This window comes from Acomys minous (genome assembly GCF_964271855.1).
Source record: "Acomys minous genome assembly, chromosome: 16".
NCBI lineage: Eukaryota > Metazoa > Chordata > Mammalia > Rodentia > Muridae > Acomys > Acomys minous.
Window position 1 is genome coordinate 88,028,329 of NC_140498.1, and position 21,393 is coordinate 88,049,721.

At 51.5% G+C, this 21,393-nt stretch overlaps 1 protein-coding gene across 1 annotated transcript; it reads left to right on the forward strand.

Annotated features, from left to right (window-relative positions):
• The first annotated feature begins 854 nt into the window (after positions 1 to 854).
• Positions 855 to 21,393, forward strand: OAS3 (2'-5'-oligoadenylate synthetase 3). The gene is made up of 16 exons (XM_084762096.1): positions 855 to 1,093; positions 3,338 to 3,620; positions 4,438 to 4,613; positions 6,213 to 6,454; positions 7,668 to 7,821; positions 8,178 to 8,561; positions 10,370 to 10,652; positions 11,746 to 11,921; positions 13,125 to 13,375; positions 13,684 to 13,828; positions 15,844 to 16,017; positions 16,731 to 17,019; positions 18,231 to 18,406; positions 19,026 to 19,264; positions 20,693 to 20,840; positions 20,989 to 21,393. The coding sequence occupies exons 1-16, from the start codon at positions 920 to 922 to the stop codon at positions 20,998 to 21,000; spliced, it is 3,306 nt and encodes a 1,101-aa protein (XP_084618222.1). The 5' UTR covers positions 855 to 919; the 3' UTR covers positions 21,001 to 21,393.

Genomic DNA, 21,393 nt, shown 5'->3' on the forward strand with positions numbered 1-21,393 from the left:
GCCTCCTCCTGGAGCAACCTCGTGCCTCAGCAGGGCAAGGAGCAAAATGTCAGAATGCCTGGAGAGTGGAAGACCTGGGTTCAAATTCTCGCTCTGAGAGCCTTGCTGTGTGATAGCAGGTGGCTTTAGTCTACCTCTGTCCTTCCGCCACCCTGTCTCTACAACAAAGGCAGCTGACCTCCTCACCTTGCAAGATTTTGAGATGACTGAGTGAGGTGACATTTATATTCAGATCACCAGCAAGCATTCAGTGGTGGCTCATAAACATAATCCCATCTCACAGATGGAAAAATTGAGGCCCAGAGAGGTTAACCCAGGGCGGCACAGCAAAACAATTGATGAGAAGTGGGGTGAGGGGAGAGGAAAGTTCTGTGTTTTTCTTTTTCTTTCTTTCTTTCTTTTTATTTTTTTATTTTGGATTTTCAAGACAGGGTTTCTCTGTGTAGCCTTGGCTGTCCTGGACTCACTTTGTAGACCAGGCTGGCCTCGAACTCACAGAGATCTGCCTGCCTCTGCTTCCCAAGTGCTGGGATTAAAGGCGTGCACCACCACCGCCTGGCTAATTCTGTGTTTTTCTTGCCTGGTTCTGAGGTTCTGAGGTTCTTCTCTGTGTGCAGCCTATCCTGGGCCCCTAAGTAGGATATCAGGAAGCCTCAACTGACCCAAAGAACCAGTTAGCCTGGTCCCTAGTGTTACCAGGCTGCCCAGGGGCAGAAATCACACAGCAGAGCCATGGACAGATACTTTCAACAACACCCTGAGCTGCTGAGAAGAGAGGAAACGAGGAAGGAGGAGAAAATGAAAGTGAGAGAGCAAAGCTAGAAGGAGGTGATTAAGCCGGGCACACCCTGCCTGTTGGTTCAGGGAGCACCTTGAGAAGCCTCGAGAGAAACGAAACTCTGCTGGGGCACAAGTCAACATGGACCTGTACCACACACCAGCCGGAGCTCTGGACAAGCTGGTGGCCCACAGCCTGCACCCACTCCCTGAGTTCACAGCAGCTGTGAGAGGTGCTCTGCAGGCCCTGGACATCGCCCTACGGGAGCGGGGAGCTCTAGGGTCACAGAGACCACGGGTGATAAGGATTGCCAAGGTGAGAAGGTGGGGCACCCCAAGACAGGCACCTGCAGGGTCTTCTTGAGGGATGGCTCGGTTGTTACCTTAAGCAGTGTCTCTGGGTGGAAACTGAGGCATCAAGAGGCCAAGTTACACATCTAGGGTAAGGGTCCAGCCAGGAGCACACTGGGCCACCTGATGGCTTCCTATGCTCTCTTAAAGGCTGCCTTGTTCACTTACTCCCTCCCTCCCTCCCTCACTCACTCACTCAGACTTTAGACCTCACACTGCCCTGAGCGTCACTGATCGGAGACTGGGGGATGACACACGCACACTCACTGTGCTCCAATCTTTGAGAAAATGCTAAGTAGCAATAAACATGACCTGGTTCAACCTGCACTGACTCCCTCACTCCTCACGGTCCCTGAGGTAGGGATTACTGGCAGCTTTATGAAAGGGGAAACTGAGGCAAAATGCAGCCCAGGTACTACTCCAAGCCACACTGTGTCGTATGAGCATTGTGCCACGCTACCCTTTATAACACTTGGCTGCTCAGAGAGCTGGGAGATACACTGTGAGCTGCCTTAATCCTGGAAAAGCCTGGCGATGCGGGGGGCATCATGGGGTCCTAAGAGGGGTGCTAGGGGCTTAGAGATCGTCCTGGGTAGGTCTCAGGCCACCTGCCAGCTCCCTGAGGCTGCATCTGAGCTGGAGATGTGGAAGGGGGCTGGTGGCCTGAGAGATACAGAATTGCTTCCGCCTCTCAGGGTATTGGCTCAATTCCTTCTGGGGAGTTGGGTGGAAGGGGCCTGTGAGCAACATCTACCCTCCTCCTAAGGCCCCACAAGATGGACGAACAGAGAAGCAATCCACCAAAGGCCACTCTGGGGAGCCAAGGACTTCATTGGGCTCCCTTACTGAGCCTAGGGAAGGGGGTGCTTACCTTAAAAGGCCTCACTGGAAAAAGTCTTCCCTAGCAGAGATAAGGCCCCTCTGGAAGCTGCACAAATATCTCCCTACGCCCCAGCCTATATACCCCATGGCCAGGAGCAATTAGGGCAAAATTGCACACAGCAGGTGCTAGGGAGCAGCTGTGCACTCAGGTGAGGGATGTAAACAGCCAATATCAGACCTAACTTGGCCCCTGCGTGCTAGGATTATGGGTACTGGCTGGAAATTCTCCTTTCAGTCTCCCAAACAGGACAGGGTCCGTGGGTCCAGACCTTTAACTTCCTCATGGCATGGGTTTGAAAACCATAAATGAGCCAGGACCATATAAGAGAGAAAGACTCTCTCACGGCATCACTGAGGGATCAGCAGAGGCCTCACTCTTCTCTTTTGGCTTCAGGAAAGAGAGATGAAGTGGCCCCTCCCTGTTTTTCCATTTTTTCCTTTGGAAGGAGAGGGTACAGTGGTCCTTCCTCCCAGCATTCTTAGGGAGGGTGGGGTGCTCACATGTGAGACCGGAAGCTGCCCAGTGGCCATTTCCTCTGCAATTTCCTATCCCTCCACACACAACTCAAGAATCAGCAGCGAGGGGGCGTGGCAAAGAGCCCCAGACTGGGTGGGTCCTGTGCCTCAACCTGACTCTTGCGGTCCTGTGCTCAGGCTCACGTGCCAGGATCTGCCACCGTATGTGACCACACAGCAGGGTGGCTGTGTGCTGGGAGCAGATAGCAGGTGACAGATGCAGGGCACAGGGCACAGGGCACAGGGCACAGGCCATGGAAGTGTCCATCCTGAATCCTCAGGGTAGAAACTTTGAGACCAAAAACCATGAGAAGGGTCTAGGCCTGTCATGGCATACGTCTGTGCTCGCTGCCACAAAGGGCATGAACTTCCCAAGCACCCTTGGAGTTGAAGGTCTAAGAGTGGAGGCTGAAGGGAAATCTCAGTGGTTAGGGCCTCTGCCACACAAGCATGAGTTCTGGAGCTCAAATACCCAGAACCCACAAAAATGCCAGGTGGACGTGGTAGCCACCCGTGGTCCCTCCCAGCCTTGGAAGGTAAACACAGGGCTTCCTCAGAGCAGGCTGGCCAGGGAGAGCAGCCATATTGGAGAGCTCTAGGGATCCTGCATCAGTGAGTAAAGTGGAAGAGTGATCCGGGATGAGTCCTGACATCACCCTTGGGTTTCCACACGTGCGTGAGCGCGCGCGTGTACACACACACACACACACACACACACACACACACACACACACACACACACGTCCATTGGGAGCCCCCATGGGGAGCAGAACTGGAGTGTGAAGTCCCCAGCTGTCTTTCTTCTTCACAGGGAGGAGCCCATGGCCGGGGCACAGCTCTCAGGGGTGGCTGTGACGTCGAACTTGTCATCTTCCTCAACTCCTTCAGGAGCTATGAGGACCAGAGGACCTGTCCCACAGAGACCTTGGGTGCCATGCGGGCATTGCTGGAGTCCTGGGGTCGCCACCCTGGGCCTGGCCTGACTTTTCAGTTTTCTGAGCCAAAAGCATCTGGGGATTTGCAATTTCATCTGGCATCGGCAGACCAGGAAAACTGGATGGATGTCACCCTGGTGCCTGCCTTTGATGTCCTAGGTGAGGGGTCCCTGGCCTGATCCAGAGTTGGAGGCACCACCATTAGGAGAAGGATTGGTCATTGCGTTCTGACCTTTTACCCACTTTGCTGTGTGACTGGGGAGAGCCCCTAGGCATCTCTGGACCTCCATTTCTTGCCTACCTGTATTAAGTTTAGACACCTAGGGGGCTGGAGAGATGGCTTAGTGGTTAAGAGCGCCACCTGCTCTTCCTGAGGTCCTGAGTTCAATTCCCAGCAACCACATGGTGGCTCACAACCATCTATAATGTAATCGGATACCCTCTTCTGCAGATAAAGCAGTCATATGCAATAAATAAAATAAATAAATCTTTAAAAAAAAAATTTAGACACCTAGGAGCCAGGAAGGCCTAGTACCCTGGGTCTGTGGTCCTGGGGTGGGTGCCTGGCCCTCACAGGGACGTTCTGGCTCCCTTCAGCTCTGAAAGCAAAGGCTTTTGTGTGGAAACGGGGCCAGTGAAAGTGCTCTCTTGATGCCTGAGAAATCTGAATTATCTAAGATGCTCTACCTATAATATGCTAGACTTATTCCAAAATACGCCTCCATCTGCATCCGAGAATAAGGACAAGGTGTAGGGCCATTGGTCACCTGTTCCTCACTCTGACCAATTCCTGACCACAACAACCAGGCCCCTGACACCACTGCCTTAGCCTGAAGCTCCTCTCCCGGTTAGCCACCCTGAAATCCCGCCCCTCCTCTCTCCAAGCCCCTCCCCCAAAGTCAGCTGCCCTCCCAGAGACAGGCTGAGTTCAGCACACACAGTGTCCTTCCTAATCCACTGCCTTGGATGCCCCCAGGACCACCCCGCTCTGGAGTCAAGCCCACACCCCAGGTGTACTCCTCCCTCCTCAGCAGTGGCTGCCAGGCTGGGGAGCACGCAGCCTGTTTCACAGAGCTCCGAAAGAACTTCGTGAACATTCGCCCGGCCAAGCTTAAGAACTTAATCCTGCTGGTCAAACATTGGTACCGCCAGGTAAGGCCGCTTGAGTGACTCCTTCCTGCCGCCAAAGACTGGTTGGTCCATCTTTCTTAGTGACCATTTTATCCTCTTTCTAGGAAGCACCTGCTGTGTTCTTTGTCTATGGTTTTTGCTTGGGAGCTGCCTTCTTGTTGATTCATTGGTGCTCTTTACATATTGTGGATGTTGGTCCCTATTTACTTAGTAACTCGAATGTGTTCTCCCAGTCCGTGGATTGCCCTTCTGCTGTCCTTAAGAGCCATTTGTCACTAGAAATAGTTGAATTTCAATGTTGGCAGGTATACTAATTTCTCCGCCGAATGATTAGTTTGTGAAGATCTTGAGATGTTTTTCTCTGTCCCCACTTTCTAACATGAATCTCCCGTGAATCCGTGCACGAAGCTTTCTTGTTGGGTTTGTGGTGATGAGCTCTGACCCGCGCCCCCCCCCCCCCCGCCTCAGAATGGCTTCCTGATCCATTTATTCTTTTTTAGCAGCTCTGATGCAATGGCGGGTTGTGGGGTGCCCTGCTTCTGCCTGAAGATGAATGAGCTCCCCGCAAATCCTGGGGCACATACCTTGGCTCCAGTAAGCCACTCATTGTAGGCAGGTTTGGGTGTGAGAAGATTCTGATCTCCATTTGCTTTTTTTTTTTAAGATTTATTTATTTATTTATTACATATACATGTATGTCTGCACACCAGAAGAGGGCCCCAGATCTCATTACAGATGGTTGTGAGCTGTTAAAACAGACAAACAAACAAGCCAAGAGGTTCAGGTGTGGTGGCACACACCTGCCATCCCTTGGAGACCTTGAGTTCAAGATCACTCACCACCAAATAGTAAACTTCAGGCCACTAACCTGGGCTACTCGGGGACCCTCTTTCAAAATGGAGGGGAGCGGGTGAAAGGGAAGAGGAAATCAGAGCAAACTATGGAGCCAGGCTTCCTGAGTTCTAGAAGGTCCTTCCAATACCTGAGTGGTAGGCGCCCATGTGCCCAGACTTATTTATGTGCCATGCACCCAGAAGATGAGCAGAGTGGGGGGATGGGGGGAGGCAGGGCTGCTGGGCACCTCTAGCCAGACAAGTCACTTCTGGAGAGCCAGTGTGTCTCATTTAGGGGTGTGGGCCCCTCCCTCCCTAGCGCGTGGCGTCCCTAGGATGCGATACAGATTCAGAAATCATGTGTGCAGAGGAGGAGAGACAGGGCCCTGAGGAATGTGTAAAGCATGACCACCCCGTATACCCTGTGCCATAGGAAAGCACATGACTCCTTGGTGCCTTTTCCCCCCATCTTCTCCAATCTGATGGTGCCCCTAGACCTGCCTCTTTTTATTTGGGGGAAAGCGACCAAAGTCAGGCTCTCTGCTGGCTCCTCTCTGGCCACCCTCTCCTCTCTGGCTTGACTCTCATTCCTTCCTGTCCCTCCATCCCCATGTCAGTCTGAAACCCCACAGCAGGCAGATAAGAAAGACCGGGTCTGGGAGTCAGGTGTGCTGGGTGCTGGGGGAAACCGAGGAAGCAGGGTACTGCCCCAGTCTCAGGCCGTGGGGTACTGTGAGCCCCAGCTCCATCCCTCCTCACTGAGTCAAACCCTTCCTTCGGCTCACAGGTACAGACACAGGAGGCCAGCTCGAGGATCGTGTTGCCCCCCAGCTATGCCTTAGAGCTGCTCACCATCTTTGCCTGGGAGCAGGGATGTAGGAAGGACACCTTCAGCCTGGCCCAAGGGCTCCGGACTGTCCTGGCTTTGATCCAGCAGAACAAGCACCTCTGCATTTTCTGGACAGAAAACTATGGTTTGGAGGACCCTGTCGTTGGGGAGTTCTTGCGGAGGCAGCTTGAAAGACCCAGGTATTTCCTCGGCTCCCACCGCCTGCTCTCCTGTCCCACACTCTAGGGGAATTAGTTAGTCCTGGTTAATTAAACACTTGGGGAAATTTGGAACCATACCCAGGGCTCGTGTTGTTGTGCCTGTTTAATTGACATGTGACGCTCATACACTGATGACAGCCGTGAAGCCACAACTCAGGCCACAGAACACGTCCAGCATGCCAGTGGGCCCCTCCTAGTCAGCAGCACTGTACAGGCAGCCCTGTTCTGGTTTTTATCGTCAGCCTCTCTCTCGCCTGGTATTGAGTCCTGATGGATGGAATCTGTTCTGTCTGGCTTCTCTTCCTTCACATTAAGTGTTTGCGGTCCACCCCTATAGCTGCGCCTCGCTCTTTCTTTGCTGATGTGAAGCATTTCTTTGTGTGAACTTGTCACGCTGTGAATTCCATTCAGCTCTTTAGCTGGGGCTTGTTTGGGGGAGGAATCATGAACTGTTATGAGCAGTTTTGTGCGCATTGGTTTATATGAACCAAATGAATACGTACACCCAGAACAGGGTGTGAATTAGAGTCCCTGGGGGTGGACGCTGTTTACTCTCATGTACCTCTGCTGTGTAGCTGTATGCCTTAGGGTTTTTTTTTTTCCTATTGCTATGAAGAAACGCCATGATCAAGGCAACTTATAAAGCAAAGCATAGAAGACCCACAGGCAGGAGGGAGGGAGGGAGAGAGAGAGAGAGAGAGAGAGAGAGAGAGAGAGAGAGAGAGAGGACAGAGTGAGAGAGACAGAGACAGAGAGACAGACAGACACAGAGAGAGACAGAAACAGACAGACAGACAGACAGAGACAGAGAGAGACTAGAGAGAATAAAGAGAGAATAAAGAGGGAATAGAGAGGAAAGAGTCTTTTGAAACCCCAAAGCCCACCCCTACCCCCAGTGACACCCCTCCTCCAACAAGGCCACACCTCCTTATCCTTTCCAAATAGTTCCACCAACCAGGGGAACAAGAATTTAAATATGTGCGCCTATGGGGAACTGTTCTCATTCAAACCTGGACCGGGCTCCACCAGAGCAGATTATGTCATCCTTATGCCAACGAGGAAACTTGAGCTGGAAGGAGGAGGTCAACAATCCGCCCCACAAGCTGGAAAGGGCAAAGCTTGGGTGAGCTCCAGGTCTGCCCTAACTCTGACCCTTTCACTGCCCTGAGCCTTCTTGTCTCTGGAATTACAGGCCTGTGATCCTGGATCCAGCTGACCCGACTTGGGACCTGGGAAACGGGACAGCCTGGCGCTGGGATGTGCTGGCCAAGGAGGCTGAGTCCTGCTTTAATCAGCGGTGCCTCCTGCAGGAGTCAGGAGTCCCTGTGCAGCCTTGGGAGGGGCCGGTGAGTGAGGAAACACCAGGGACCTCAGGCTTTGCCCTGATGTGCCAAGGGTTGTGGGGTGCAACAGTGGGGGAGGGAGGGCGGAGTGTCACGCTGTCACCCACCTCGGAGAAGAGCACCTGGGGCTGCCTAGGGTGTCTCCCGTCCTCTGGGTATGCCCATCCATCTAGAATTTCTCATAGCTATTACCCCAGCAGGGCATCTGGCCTGCTGTACACCAAGGCCCACATCTCCCATGGCTCCCTTCCTTCCCCAAGCCTCAGTCACCTCAGTTATGGTGGGAGGAGCTGAGAGAAAGGCTGGGTGCTGAGAGACACCTCTGCCCTGGCTGACAAGGCTGACTTATCACTTTCCAGGGCCTTCCACGTGCTGGGATCTTGGGTCTGGGCCACCCCATCCGACAAGGACCTAGCCAGGCCTTTGAAGACGACAAAGGCCATGGTGTTGTGCCACCAAGGACAGGGAGCCTGCAACCTTCAAATCCAGCTCCAAGACTCCCAAAAGCAAACACCAAGGTCCCATCTGTGCCGAAGCCAACAGCCAGTAAAGCCACCGTCTACACTGCTGAGTCAGGAATGGGCCCAGATCTGTCCCAAATCCCCAGCAAGGAGCTAGACTCCTTCATCCACGACCACCTGAAGCCAAGCCCCCATTTCCAGCAGCAAGTGAGGCAGGCCATCGACGCCATCCTCCGCTGCCTCCGGGAGAAGTGCGTATACAAAGCCTCCAGGGTCAGCAAGGTGAGTCCTAAGGTGAAGGTGCCACTGGGATGCCTTTGGGGAACCACGGTGTGCAAGGAGGGTCCGAAACAGGGCAAAGATAAGACAGGGGAGCTGGGTGTCCTAGGAAATGTGGATTGCTGGCTGGGTGTAGACAAACAGAAGCTCCTCGGCTTAAAACAGAGTCGTATCCTAATTTGATCTGGAAATAAGGTAAATCAAAACTACATTTATAATATAGGCCTCAGCATCTCCAGATGTCCTACGTCATAGCTAGCCTGGCTTGTCCTCTAGTGTTCCCATGTTTGCAGGATCCTATGCTGGGCACGTTCATCCGGCACAGTGGCCATGCTGCTGTGTCATCGAAAGCCAAGCCAGTTAAGCTAAGGACAGTTTGCAGATTTTGGTGACTTGTTTTTGCTTTTGCTTTGCTTTCTTCTTATTTATTCTATTTATTATTTAAATATTTGTGTTTGGAACTCTTTTTTTTTTTTTTTTCAAGATAGAGGCTCACATGTAGCAAAAGCTGGCCAGGAACTATGTAGCCCAGTCTAGCCTCAAATTCTAGGCAATCCTCCTGCCTCGGTGTATCTAGAACTGGGATTACAAGGCATGAGCTACTACATCTGGCTTATTCTGCTTTCAACCATACAATTTTCTTGTTCTTTTGGTCTGACTTGATTTTGGTTTTGGGGGGTTTTTTTTCTTGTTGTTGTTGTTGTTGTTGTTATTGTTTTGTTTTTTGTTTTTTGTTTTTTGTTTTTGTTTTTTTGTTTTTGTTTTTGTTTTTTTTACTGATGCCTGGGTCTTGCTACTTGAGGCAATTACTCTACCACTGAGCTACACCCCCATAAGGTGTCTGAAATTTTGCTGTTATTGTTGTTGTTGCTGCTTCAAAATCACTGTAAAAACAATCAGATCACTTCTGTCTTGAGCTCAAAAATCTTCCGTTTCCCCTGAAGGCCATGAGGCCAGTTCTGGCAGCTTCCTGGCCTCCTGGTGACCATTTCACCGGCTCCAGGCTCACCAGGGGGAGGGCTCATCACTGGGTCTCCTGGAACATGTTCTCCCTCCTGTCCCACCTCCCTGGGGCTCAGCTCTTTCACACCCCTCCCCTCTGCTAAGACCTGTCCAATGCTTAACCACAGTATCCTAAAAATCAACCAATCAATCAATCTCACCAAGCCTGGTGGTAGTTACATGCCTGCCATCCCAACACTTGAAGGGCAGAAGCAGGGGGTTCTTGGGTTCAAGGTCAACCTGGCCTACATAGATGGAGACCTCCCCAACACACACACACACACACACACACACACACACACACACACACACACACACACACACACACACACACAGAGAGAGAGAGAGAGAGAGAGGAGGCAGTATATCAAGTCTGAGACTCTAGTCCCCAGCACCCCTCCCTTCCCTGGAAAGCACTAAGGAAAGTCAAAAGCCAAGGACTGTCTGTTTGTTTACCAACTGTAGTGAATTAAATCCCTGAGCGCATGTGTGGGTGAGTGGTTGGCTGGGCCAGGCCCACAGAGTACACACAGCCTCACTGGTCTCAAGGACCCAGACACGCACTTTCTGGTGCTAAGGTTATATAGATGGGGATAATAAGGGTCACTGCCTGAACTCCCTCCCAGGTTATCAGCCATACACTGGTCTGACTCAGTGGGCCATAGAACTCAGCTCTTGAGGCTCCTGAGGGTTGGGCCTTGGGACTCGGGTGAGGTTCAGATCCAACATCGGCAAAATTCACATGCCAGGTCACCACAACTTCCAGGTGGCTGGGGCATCCAGTGTCTGAGCTGCACTTCCCTCAACAGGGTGGCTCTTTCGGCCGTGGCACGGACCTCAGGGGCAGCTGCGATGTGGAGCTTGTCATCTTTTATAAAGCTCTCCGGGACTTCAAGGATCAGAGGTCTCATCAAGCAGAGATCCTGTGTGATATACAAACCCAGCTGCAGTCCTGGTGTCAGGACCCGGTGCCTGGACAGAGCCTTCAGTTTGCTGAACAGACCAGGCCCAACGCCCTGCAGCTCCAGCTGGTGTCCACAGACCTCAGCGGCTGGGTAGACATCAGTGTGCTACCTGCTTTTGATGCTGTGGGTAAGACAGTTGGGGGACCCCAGGGGGACCAGGAACCATGGGGTGAGGGGGTTGAAGGTACCTATTATAATCCTTGGATTCACCAAGCACTGAAAATCACTCTAGAAATCTTAAAGCAATCATCAAACCTTCCCCAAAACTAGCCACCTGTGCAGCTGTTTGAACATCGCCCCTCTGTTTTCTCTCTTCTCTGCCTTCAGGTTTTTTGCCCTGTCTCTGCTGTTCTCTTAATTTCCACCACTTACTTTACTTTAAACTGGGTCTTGATATGCAACCCAGGTGCCATCCCCCTGCCTCAGCCTCCCAAGTCTTTTGAGATCATAGACGTGTGAATCTAGGTCCAGTTTCAAATTGTAGGGTGCTTTTTTTCTTCTTCTTCTTCTTTCTTAATTTTTATCTTGTGTGTGTGAGTGTTTGCTAGTATGCTACATGCATGCAGTACCTGCAGGAGCCACAAGAGGGTGCCAGATCCCCCAGGACTGGAGTTAACACAAGATTGTAAACCGCCTTGTGGATATCAAGAATTGAGCCCAAGTCCTCTGCTAGTGTTTTTGACCACTGAGCCATCTATCTGGGCCCCCAGTTTCAAGTTATTGATGTACTAAATCTCCCATCCTTGAGGCATACCCCTTTGTGGTGCTGGACCACATCCTCATTTGTGTCTTGTTACTGGGAGCTCTTCGGGTGGGTGGGACAATTCCCTCTCATCCACTGAGCCACCTCTCCAGCCTCGTGAGCTCCTTTAACACATGAGAAAGCTGAGACCCAGGGGCAATCCACACAGCTTGGATCTAAACCCAGGCCTGTCTTGCTCCAAAACTCATTGTAGAGTCGGGGGCAGGTTGTGAAAACTATGAACCGATGGCACATGCCTATAATCCCAGCACTTGGAAAGCTGAGGCAAGAGAATTGCTACAAGTTCCAGGCCAGCCTGGGTTACATCTTGCATCGAAGCTAAGACAGATTACTAGTTCTGACATTGATTTTTAGCTCACGGCTGGTAGCTGAGTTGAGCCATTAATGCTGAGCTTAATGACACCAATAAGCGTGCACAGGTGAGCTGGTGGCACACTCTTGCTCTGTGCTTCTGCAGGGCCACTGAATTCTGGCGCCACACCTCAGCCCCAGGTGTACTCCTCCCTCCTCAGCAGCGGCTGCCAGGCTGGGGAGCATGCGGCCTGCTTCGCAGAGGTCCGAAGGAACTTCATGAACAATCGTCCAGTCAAGCTTAAGAGCCTGATGCTACTGGTCAAACACTGGTACCTCCAGGTGAATACCCTCACTCACCTCTACCAGGAAGCCACACTGTCATGGTCTTTACCTCCAAGTGCTGACAATCTCTTCTCATTGTACTGTATCCTGGGCAGCTTCTAGAATGTTCTTTCTTGCAAGCCCTTCTCTCAAGGCCAGTTCACACTCATGCCATTGGCAAAAACAAAACCCAGCTCTCCCCTTAAAGGGATAAAAGCTAGTTTAACCTGGACTGGGATACAAACAACCAGATTTAAGTCACCAAATTCCACGTTCTGTGAGGAGTTTCCTGACATTTCATGGTAGCAGAATAAAATAGCCTATGCCACAGGTAGTGGTGCACGCCTTTAATCCCATCATTTGGGAGGCAGAGGCAGGTAGATTTCGGTGAGTTCTAGGACAGCCAGGGCTACATAGAGAGACCCTGTCTCAAAAATATTACAAAAAAAGAAAAAAAAAGTCTTAAATCAGCCAGGCGTGGTGGCACTCGGGGAAGCAGAGGCAGGCAGATCTCTGTAAGTTTAAGAACAGCCTGGTCTACAAAACGAGTCCAGGATAGCCAAGGTTACACACAGAGAAACCCTGTCTTGACACACACACCCCCACCCAAAATTCTTAAATCAAAACAATTCTCAAATACAATGGTGACTAACAGCAAACAGGGAAAACTCTATTATAGTCTCACGGGCTGTTGGTAACAGTTTTAGCCTGTGGGTTGGTGGAAGCTAGCTGTTAAATCAACACATCCCAAAAGGCTTCCTGTAACAGTCACAAGGATGCTAAGTCAGACCCAGAGCTAGGCAGTGAGTGGCTATCAAGGATGCTGAAGATGAACCCAAGTTCTGGACCTGCAACATCCTTAGTTCACCATCACTGTGTATTCTACAAGCACCAGCCAGCACCCACGTTTGCCACCTGCTACCATGATGGACACGTTGCAGCTCCTATTCCTGTACAGCTAGTTCCTTGCACTCCTTAAGAGAAATACCACCCAAATGTGAGATACAGTCTGTCTACGGTCTGACCTGGGACAAGTCACAACCCTCCTCCAGACCCTCAGTTTCCCCATCTATAAAACACAAAACATCATCCAGGTAGTCTCTGGGATCTGGTGTTTCTGAGGCTTTGTTTTAACGCACACACATACACACACACTCCTTAAATCCTAAGGGCTAGCCTAGAGTAGGTACCCACATTGACTGATCTCTGGTTGGGTGACAGGTTGCTACTCGAAATAAAGGAGGAGAGGCAGCGGGTGCCCCTCTGCCCCCAGCCTACGCCCTGGAGCTCCTGACAGTCTTTGCCTGGGAGCAAGGCTGTGAGAAGCAGAAGTTCAGCATGGCTGAAGGCCTGCGGACTGTCCTGAGGCTGGTCCAGCAGCATCAGTCGCTCTGTGTCTACTGGACAGTCAACTACAGCGTGCAGGACCCGGCCCTCAGGGCACACCTTCTCGGCCAGCTTCGGAAAGCCAGGTGCATACACCCCAGCATCTGCCCCCTCTTCCCGCTCTCTCCTGGAGTTCATGTACCCAGGAGGGAGCCATGGTAGGCTTTGGTCCACCCATCCCATCCTCCTTGTTGACTCTGGATTCTGATGAGGAAGCCCAAGAGGACCCCAGAGCCTATTTGATTAGCACAATTAAACACCATTAGCGTTAAGGGCCCCAAGAGCTGACTTAGGCTCCATCTAACATTCCTTCCAGTCCCCAAATCCCATTCCAGCCCCTCCCTGATGCTCATAACTGACTGTCCTTCCCTGCCACCACCTGCTCTGTTCCCAGGCCTCTAGTCCTGGACCCTGCGGATCCCACCTGGAACGTGGCCCAGGGCAGCTGGGAGCTGTTAGCCCAGGAGGCAGCAGCCCTGGAGTCACAAGTCTGCCTTCAGAGTGGGGATGGGACTCTGGTGCCACCCTGGGATGTGATGGTAAGAGACAGGGCTCTGGTCCAGATGGTAAAGTGCCTGCCCGCAAGCCTGACAACCTGAGTTCAGTTCTCTGAACCTACATGAAGGTGGAAGGAGGGAACTGACCCCACCGAATTGTCCTCTGACCTCCACAGATGATCTGTGGTGCGTGCTTGCATACACACACACACACACACACACACACACACACACACACACACACACACCATATGCCACATAATAAATACATGTTTTTATATTTTTAAAGAGACAGGACACTGGGGTGGTGGGCACTGTTAGATCCCTTCCAGGTCTCTTTATTGCCAGGAAATACCCTTCCAGTCACTAGGAGTGCTGATGGTGACAGCTGCCACCCCTCTGGAGAGCTGACCTTCATAAGAGGTCACATCTCAGCCAGTGCCCAAGTAACCCTTGGGAAAAATAAACTGCCTTAATATGCAGTGCAGTCCGCACTCACGCACGAGCTTCCTGAGATCAAAGCCTGTGCCTGGCTGAACCCTGGGTTTCTCTTATCCCGTTCACTCTCTTCACTTTTTATTTTTTATTTTTTTTTTCAAGACAGGGTTTTCTCTGTGTAGCCAGGGTGTCCTGGACTCGCTTTGTACACCAGGCTGGCCTTGAACTCACAGAGATCCACCTGCCTCTGCCTCCCAAGTGCTGGGATTAAAGGCGTGCGCCACCACGCCCAGCGTCCCATTCACTCTCTTTTGCCTCCATGTTCTAATTTGCTTCTTGTTGCTGTGATAAACACCACAACCCAAAGCAGCTAGTTTATTTGGCTTACACTCACACACCACAGCCCATCACCGAGGGAAGTCAAGGCAGAAAACTGAAGCAAAGGCCACAGTGGAATTCTGCTTACTGGCTTGCTCCTCATGGCTTGCTCAGAACACCTAAGACCACCTCTCCAGGGCATGCGACCACCCACTGTGAGCTGGGCCCTCCCACTTCAATCATTAGTGAAGAAAATGGCCCACGGGCTTGTCTATGGGTCAATATGATAGAGGTGGTTTTTTTCTCTCAGCCAAGGTTTCCTCTTTCCAGATGATCCCTAGTTCTTTTTTTTTTTTTTTTTTTTTTTTTTGGCTTGTTTGTTTGTTTTTGGTTTTTCGAGACAGGGTTTCTCTGTGTAGCCTTGGCCATCTTGGACTCACTTTGTAGACCAGGCTGGCCTCGAACTCACAGCGATCTGCCTGCCTCTGCCTCCCGAGTGCTGGGATTAAAGGCGTGCACCACCACGCCCGGCTCCATCCCTAGTTCTTGTCAAGTTGACAAAAATTAAAGTACACAAGTCAGCACACTCCTTATCTCTAAGTAAGGCCCCAGTCAAATATTCAGGCTGTGTATTTGGAGAGAAAAAAAAACTCAACACATAAGCCACCTGCAGCCCCCAAAGGCCTAATGTCTTCATCCATTTCTGTGACTGTAACAAAATACCTGAAGCCAGGCAACTTTATAGAGAAGGTGGCTCAAGGTTATGGGACTGGTGTGAACTAGGCTGTGTTGAGGATGCCATGATGAACGGCGTCACAGCTGGGAGAATGTGTGTTGAATGAACTCGTCATGCTCCAAGACAAGATGCCACTTAGGGCCAGGCTGGCTCTTGTCACATTTTCCTGTCAGCACTTGCTCAGGGTTCCCTGAGGACCACCTTAACCCCATCCTAAGGCACATTACACGAGGCTTCACTTCTTAAAGGTCCCCCCCCACACTCCCCACTGAAAACCCAGAAAGACAAATCCTATCTGGACCACAATCAATACCATTTTAACTTGCTTAGCACGCAAGATACACTAAGATGGGTAAGAACGGCCAAATCCATTTAAAGGCGGGGAAACCCAGGCTTTGCGTCAGTATTAGAAACAGATCTGGAACTCAAGACCCTCCCTCCCATGCTACCTGGGGAAAGACAGTGCAGGAGATGGTGAAAGCATCATCGTTTGTGGCTGTCGAAGGACAGCTCTCGGGGGTCCCTGGAATCCTGCTCCAGCCAGCCCTGCCTGTTCTCTCCACAGCCGGCCCTCCTTCACCAGACCCCTGCTGAGGACCTGGACAAGTTCATCAGTGAATTCCTCCAGCCCGACCGACATTTCCTGACGCAGGTGAAGAGAGCGGTAGACACCATATGTTCCTTCCTGAAGGAAAACTGCTTCCGGAACTCTACCATCAAGGTGCTCAAGGTGGTCAAGGTGAGACCCAGGGAGCGTCAGGGGAGGGGGCTCCTGTGGGATGGGACCCCCCCCTCCAGTCACCCAGTGGGCTCTTGTGATGTCCATGTCCACAACTAAGGTGGCAGATACACCCAAAAGCTGGAGAGTAGATCCACGCAGGCACAGTGCGATCCAGAGGTGTCTACGGGGTGCAGCAATGGCTGGTCTTTCAGATCTCTTTCTTTCTTAGCTAAAAACACAAGACATTTATCAACAGCCCTAATGACAATCAACTGATTTCCCTAAAGATCTGCAAAATGGGCTGGACTTTGTATGTCTTCCTTTGTGGCAGCCCTTGGGAGTGCTAAGCCTCCAGAGAGGAGAATTCTCTTTTCTGAGAGGGATTGTTACTTAGTTGGTAGAAAGCTTACAAAGTATACAGGAATCCCTCTGCTGCATCCTCAGAGCTGCATAAACTGGGCATGGTGGAACATGCCTGTAGTACCCTAACTCCAGAGGAAGAGAGAAGAAGACCCTTGGGATCACTGGCCAGTCATTACAGCTGGATTGGTAGCTCCAGGCTCAGTGAGAGACCATGTCATCATCATCATCATCATCATCATCATCATAGTAATAGTGATAGATGGAGACATCATTGTCCGACCTCTGATCTCAACATGCATGCACATATACAGGTTGTGGGACACCAAAGGGTACTTCAGGGCTCAAGCCACATTCCATGTCCTCCCCAGGGCGGATCTTCTGCCAAAGGCACAGCTCTACAGGGGCGCTCGGATGCTGACCTGGTGGTATTCCTCAGCTGCTTCCGCCAGTTCTCCGAACAAGGCAGCCGCCGGGCAGAGATCATCTCGGAGATCCAGGCTCAGCTGGAGGCGTGCCAGCAAAAACAGAGGTTCGATGTCAAGTTTGAGATCTCCACGAGAAAGAATCCTCGAGTGCTCAGCTTCTCGCTGACATCCAAGAAGACCCTGCTAGACCAGAGCGTGAGCTTTGACGTGCTGCCAGCCTTCGATGCCCTTGGTGAGGTTCCCAGACATAGGGCAGAGGAGGGAAAGGAACACAGAGTGGTTCCTGGCAGTTGTAGAGACCCGGGCACTGTGCAACCAGGCCACACCTATTCACATCACAGGCAATCGAGATGTGTAGACTTCTCACAACTTTCCTGTCGTGCGTGGCAAGACTCCATTTTGTTTGATTCCCACAAAGATGCTGGGTGAGGGGGTGGAGACCTGGCCTGGTGACTAAGAGCACATGGTGCTCTAGCAAAGGACCTGTCTTAGCTACTGTGCTAGCACTGTGAAGACACGCCATGACCAAGGCAATGCCTATAAAAGAAAGCATTGCTTTGAGGGCTTGCTTACAGCTTCAGAGGATTCGTCCACTGTGATGGCGAAAAGCGTGATGGCAGGAAGGCGGTAGAGAAGTAGCTAAAAGCTATATCCTGATCCCCAGGCAGAGAGAGAAAAGGAGAAAGGGGGAGACGGAGAGGGGAAGGAGAAAGAAAGGGAGGGAGGAAGGGGAGGGAGGGGCAGAGAGAGAGAGAGAGACTGGGCTTGGTGTGGGGATTTAAAACCTCAAAGCTCACTCCCAGTGACGTACCTACAAGGCCACACCTCCTAATCCTTCCCAAACAGTCTCACCCGTCTCCTGACTAAGCATTTAAATATATAACCCTATTGGGGGTGGGGCATTCTCTATCAAACCACCACAGGACCCCAGTTCACTTCCCAGCACCCACATACTGAACGAGACAGGCCGCCGTTTGACGCTACATAGACTGTTTCTTCTTCCACAAACTGGTCTGGTCTGCTTCTCTTTAAGTCCTCAGAGCCAGCCATGGTGGTATCAAGGCCCTGCCCCCCTGGAACCCTGTTATCTGAAGAAGGCTTTTTGTCTAATGACTCCCAGAGCCCCCTCTCTCCCTGGTAGGGCTGAGCAGGCATCAGAGGGGGTTAAAAGACACCACATCTCAGGCTCTCAGTCAAGACTTTCTCCAAGATGGCCAGAGAGGTGGCTGAGGAGGAGCCAGGCAGAGAATCCGACTCTCATGAAGGATTTAAGTTAGGCTGTACCACATCTATGCCCCCCGCCCTAAAAAACAACTGTTGACCTCCCAGCGAGTCTTGGATCACCCTTAGATATGGGAACAGGACACTAAGGGTCTCTCAGACCAGCTTCTAAGCTCGCCCACCTGGGAGACAGAGTGACTCTAACCTTCTCCTTCTGTCCAGGCCAGCTGAGGTCTGGCTCTAGGCCTGATCCCCAGGTCTACAGAGACCTCATCCACAGCTACAGCAATGCAGGTGAATTCTCAACCTGCTTCACGGAGCTGCAGCGGGACTTCATTAGCTCCCGTCCCACCAAACTCAAGAGCCTGATCCGGCTGGTGAAACACTGGTACCAACAGGTTAGTCCCAGGGACCATCAGTCACCCTCAGTACCCCCCCCCCCCGGCCCCCGCGCCACACACACACAGCCATGCTGGGTCCCAGGTGTTGTGTCCAGAGGACTTTCCTTGGAAGGGACAGGGGTCTGTTTGGCCACAGCATAGCATGTGAGGTCAGTCACGTTCTACCTGGAGGACCTTGGTTTTCCTGTGCATAAAGTGGGGTCAAGCCAGGTCTGATAATTCTTGTCATCTCAAGTTACTTAGTAGACTGATGCAGAAAGATTGAAACATCAAGCTGGTCTGGGCTACAGAGCAAGTTCAAGGCCAGTCTGGCCAACTCAAAGGAAAACCTGTCTCACAATAAGCAAGGTGGGGTACAGTTCTTGGAGGGGTGCTGGTAACAGTCCTTGCTTTAGAATGTTTGAGGCCATGAGCTTTACCCGCCCCCTCCACCCCCAAAAAGTAGAGCTCACAAATTATGTCCATGTGCCAGTCATCTGATATACACGGGTGCTCAGTTAAGCTTTAGGGGTCCATCTGTCAATTCCAGGGGCCCCTCTTACACCTGTGTGAGGCATTAGCTGTTGTGTTGCCAACATAGACTGACAGACACATCTCCTTTCTCCTGCTTCCCCAGTGTACCAAGATGGTCAAGGGGAAGGGCTCCTTGCCCCCTCAGCATGGCCTGGAGCTCCTGACTGTGTACGCCTGGGAGCAAGGCAGCCAGAACCTCCAGTTCAACATGGCGGAGGGATTCCGCACCGTTCTGGAGCTGGTCGGCCAGTACCGTCAGCTCTGCATCTATTGGACCGTCAATTACAGCACAGAGGACAAGAACATCAGCGACTTCCTGAAGATGCAGCTTCAGAAGCCCAGGTTTGGTCACCGCCCACCGCCCCCCCCCCAGACTCCTGTACCTCAGACCCACTGGTACCCACTTATCCTGTGTCATAGAGAGCAGAGGACAGAAGGGCAGGGCCCACTCTCTGGAACTGGGTGGCTGCCCAGAGTGGTACTTTTAGTCCCTGAGGAGATTGGTCAGTTTCCTGGTCACCTGTGAATGTGGTTGCCAAGTGAAATAAACACAAGATTCCACAGTCAGCTCAAGTGAGAACAAACAATGAATACTGTGTTGGTCTGTGTCACTTGCATGCAAGATCGGGACATTCATATGCTTTTTATATTTAATGTGAGAGCTGGGTATGCCTCAGTTCATAGAGGGTTGCCCAGAGGGTTGCACAAAGCCCTGGGCCCCATCTCCATCACTGCGTAAGCTGGATATGGTGGTGCACGACTGTGGTGCAAACACTCATAAGGAGGTGACAGGAGGATCAGAAGTTCAAAGTCATCCTCAGTTACAAAACAAGTTCAAGGCCAGCCTGGGCTATGTGAGACCATGTCACAAAAAAAAAAAAAGCATTCCAGAATCACATCTAATCACAATATTTAAGAGGCTGAGGTGGAAGGAGTGGGAAGCAGTTAAGACCACTGGCTGCTCTCGCAGAGACCTAGGCTGTGTCCCCAGCACCCACATGGTGGCTCACTACCATCTGTAATCCCAGTTCCTGGGACCCGATGACCTCATTTGGTTTCCATGGCACCAGGCATGTATGTGCATAGACATGCATGCAGACAAAGCACTTATATACATAAAGGAATTAAAGGAAATCAAGAGGCTGAGGTCAGATGGTTTCTAGTTCAAAGCCAGCCTGGGCTATCTCATGAGATTACTGCCTCAAAACTTAGGTGCGTTCCCGAGTCCTCAGAAACCCCAGTGTAACTAGGCATCTGGTATCTGCATGCATTAAATCTGGCAGCTTTACATCGGCAGCCTCCAGGTTGTATAAGCAGGTGCCGTTCTTCACCATCTTGCCCACCTCTGCAATGAGGACGGAGATAAGCAAGACTGTCCCCTAAACTCATGTTACACTGACAGTATATACTAAGAAACAGTCTAATGTATGGTTAGCTTGGTAATGCTGTCTGCCATGGATGCTGAGATGGAGGGTGGTAGAACCAGTGCTGCGGTTGATTAGCAATGCCTGTTTCATCTGTAGATGGGAGAACCGCAGCACTGTGATTAGTAATAGACTGTGTAGCCCAGGCTACTCCAAATGCACAATCATCCTGTCTCTGCCACTATACCCCACTCCCATCCCATCTTCTCTTCTACCCCTGCCTTATAGTGGGCACCTGGGGCACTGAGGGGTCCCTGGGGTCCTGGCCCCTGTAGTGTTAGGTGAGAGTGGAGAGCCCAGCCAGTGTCACAGATGGACTCTGGGACTGACCCTGGTACAATTGCAGACCTGTCATCCTGGACCCAGCTGACCCAACAGGCAACCTGGGCCACAATGCCCGCTGGGACCTGCTTGCCAAGGAGGCCGAAGCATTTACATCTGCCCTGTGCTGCATGGACAAGGACGGCACCCCCATCAAGCCATGGCCGGTAAAGGTGAGGGCCTGTGAGGCAGACAGGAGCATCCTTTGGGAGAGGACATGGGCATGTGGTTCTGTGGACCCGGTGCCGCCTCTTCCTGTGTGATGTGTGGTCTCAAATTGGCAGAAAGGCTGAGGAAACCAGCATGTCTTCCTTCCCACAGGCCGCTGTGTGAAGTCCACAAAGATCCGTGGTCACACCAGCTGACAGGAAGTGACACCAGCCCTCAGCACGGGATAGTCAGAGTATCTGACCAGATTCGTGCACATGTGCATGCATGTGTGTGTGTGTGTGTGTGTGTGTGTGTGTCTGTGTCTCTGTCTGTGTGTATGTATGTGTCTATGTGTCTGTGTATGTCTGTTTCTCTGTGTATCAGTGAATGCTGTGTGTATGCAGGTGTGTGTATGTATGTTTGTATGTGTATATCTGTGTGTTTATGTATGTATCTGTGTGTCTGTGTGTGTCTATTTCTCCGTGTGTATATGTCTGTGTGTATATGTCTGTGTGTCAGTGTATGCTGTACGTATGCACATGTGTATGTATGTATGTGTGTGTGTATGTATGTATG

Excerpts from the sequence above, each read along its gene's own strand:
- OAS3 (XM_084762096.1), top strand. The coding sequence starts at position 920 with ATGGACCTGTACCACACACCAGCCGGAGCTCTGGACAAGCTGGTGGCC. Across the intron at positions 7,822-8,177 it reads TGCAGCCTTGGGAGGGGCCG|GGCCTTCCACGTGCTGGGAT; the intron begins GTGAGTGAGGAA and ends ATCACTTTCCAG. Across the intron at positions 10,653-11,745 it reads ACCTGCTTTTGATGCTGTGG|GGCCACTGAATTCTGGCGCC; the intron begins GTAAGACAGTTG and ends GTGCTTCTGCAG.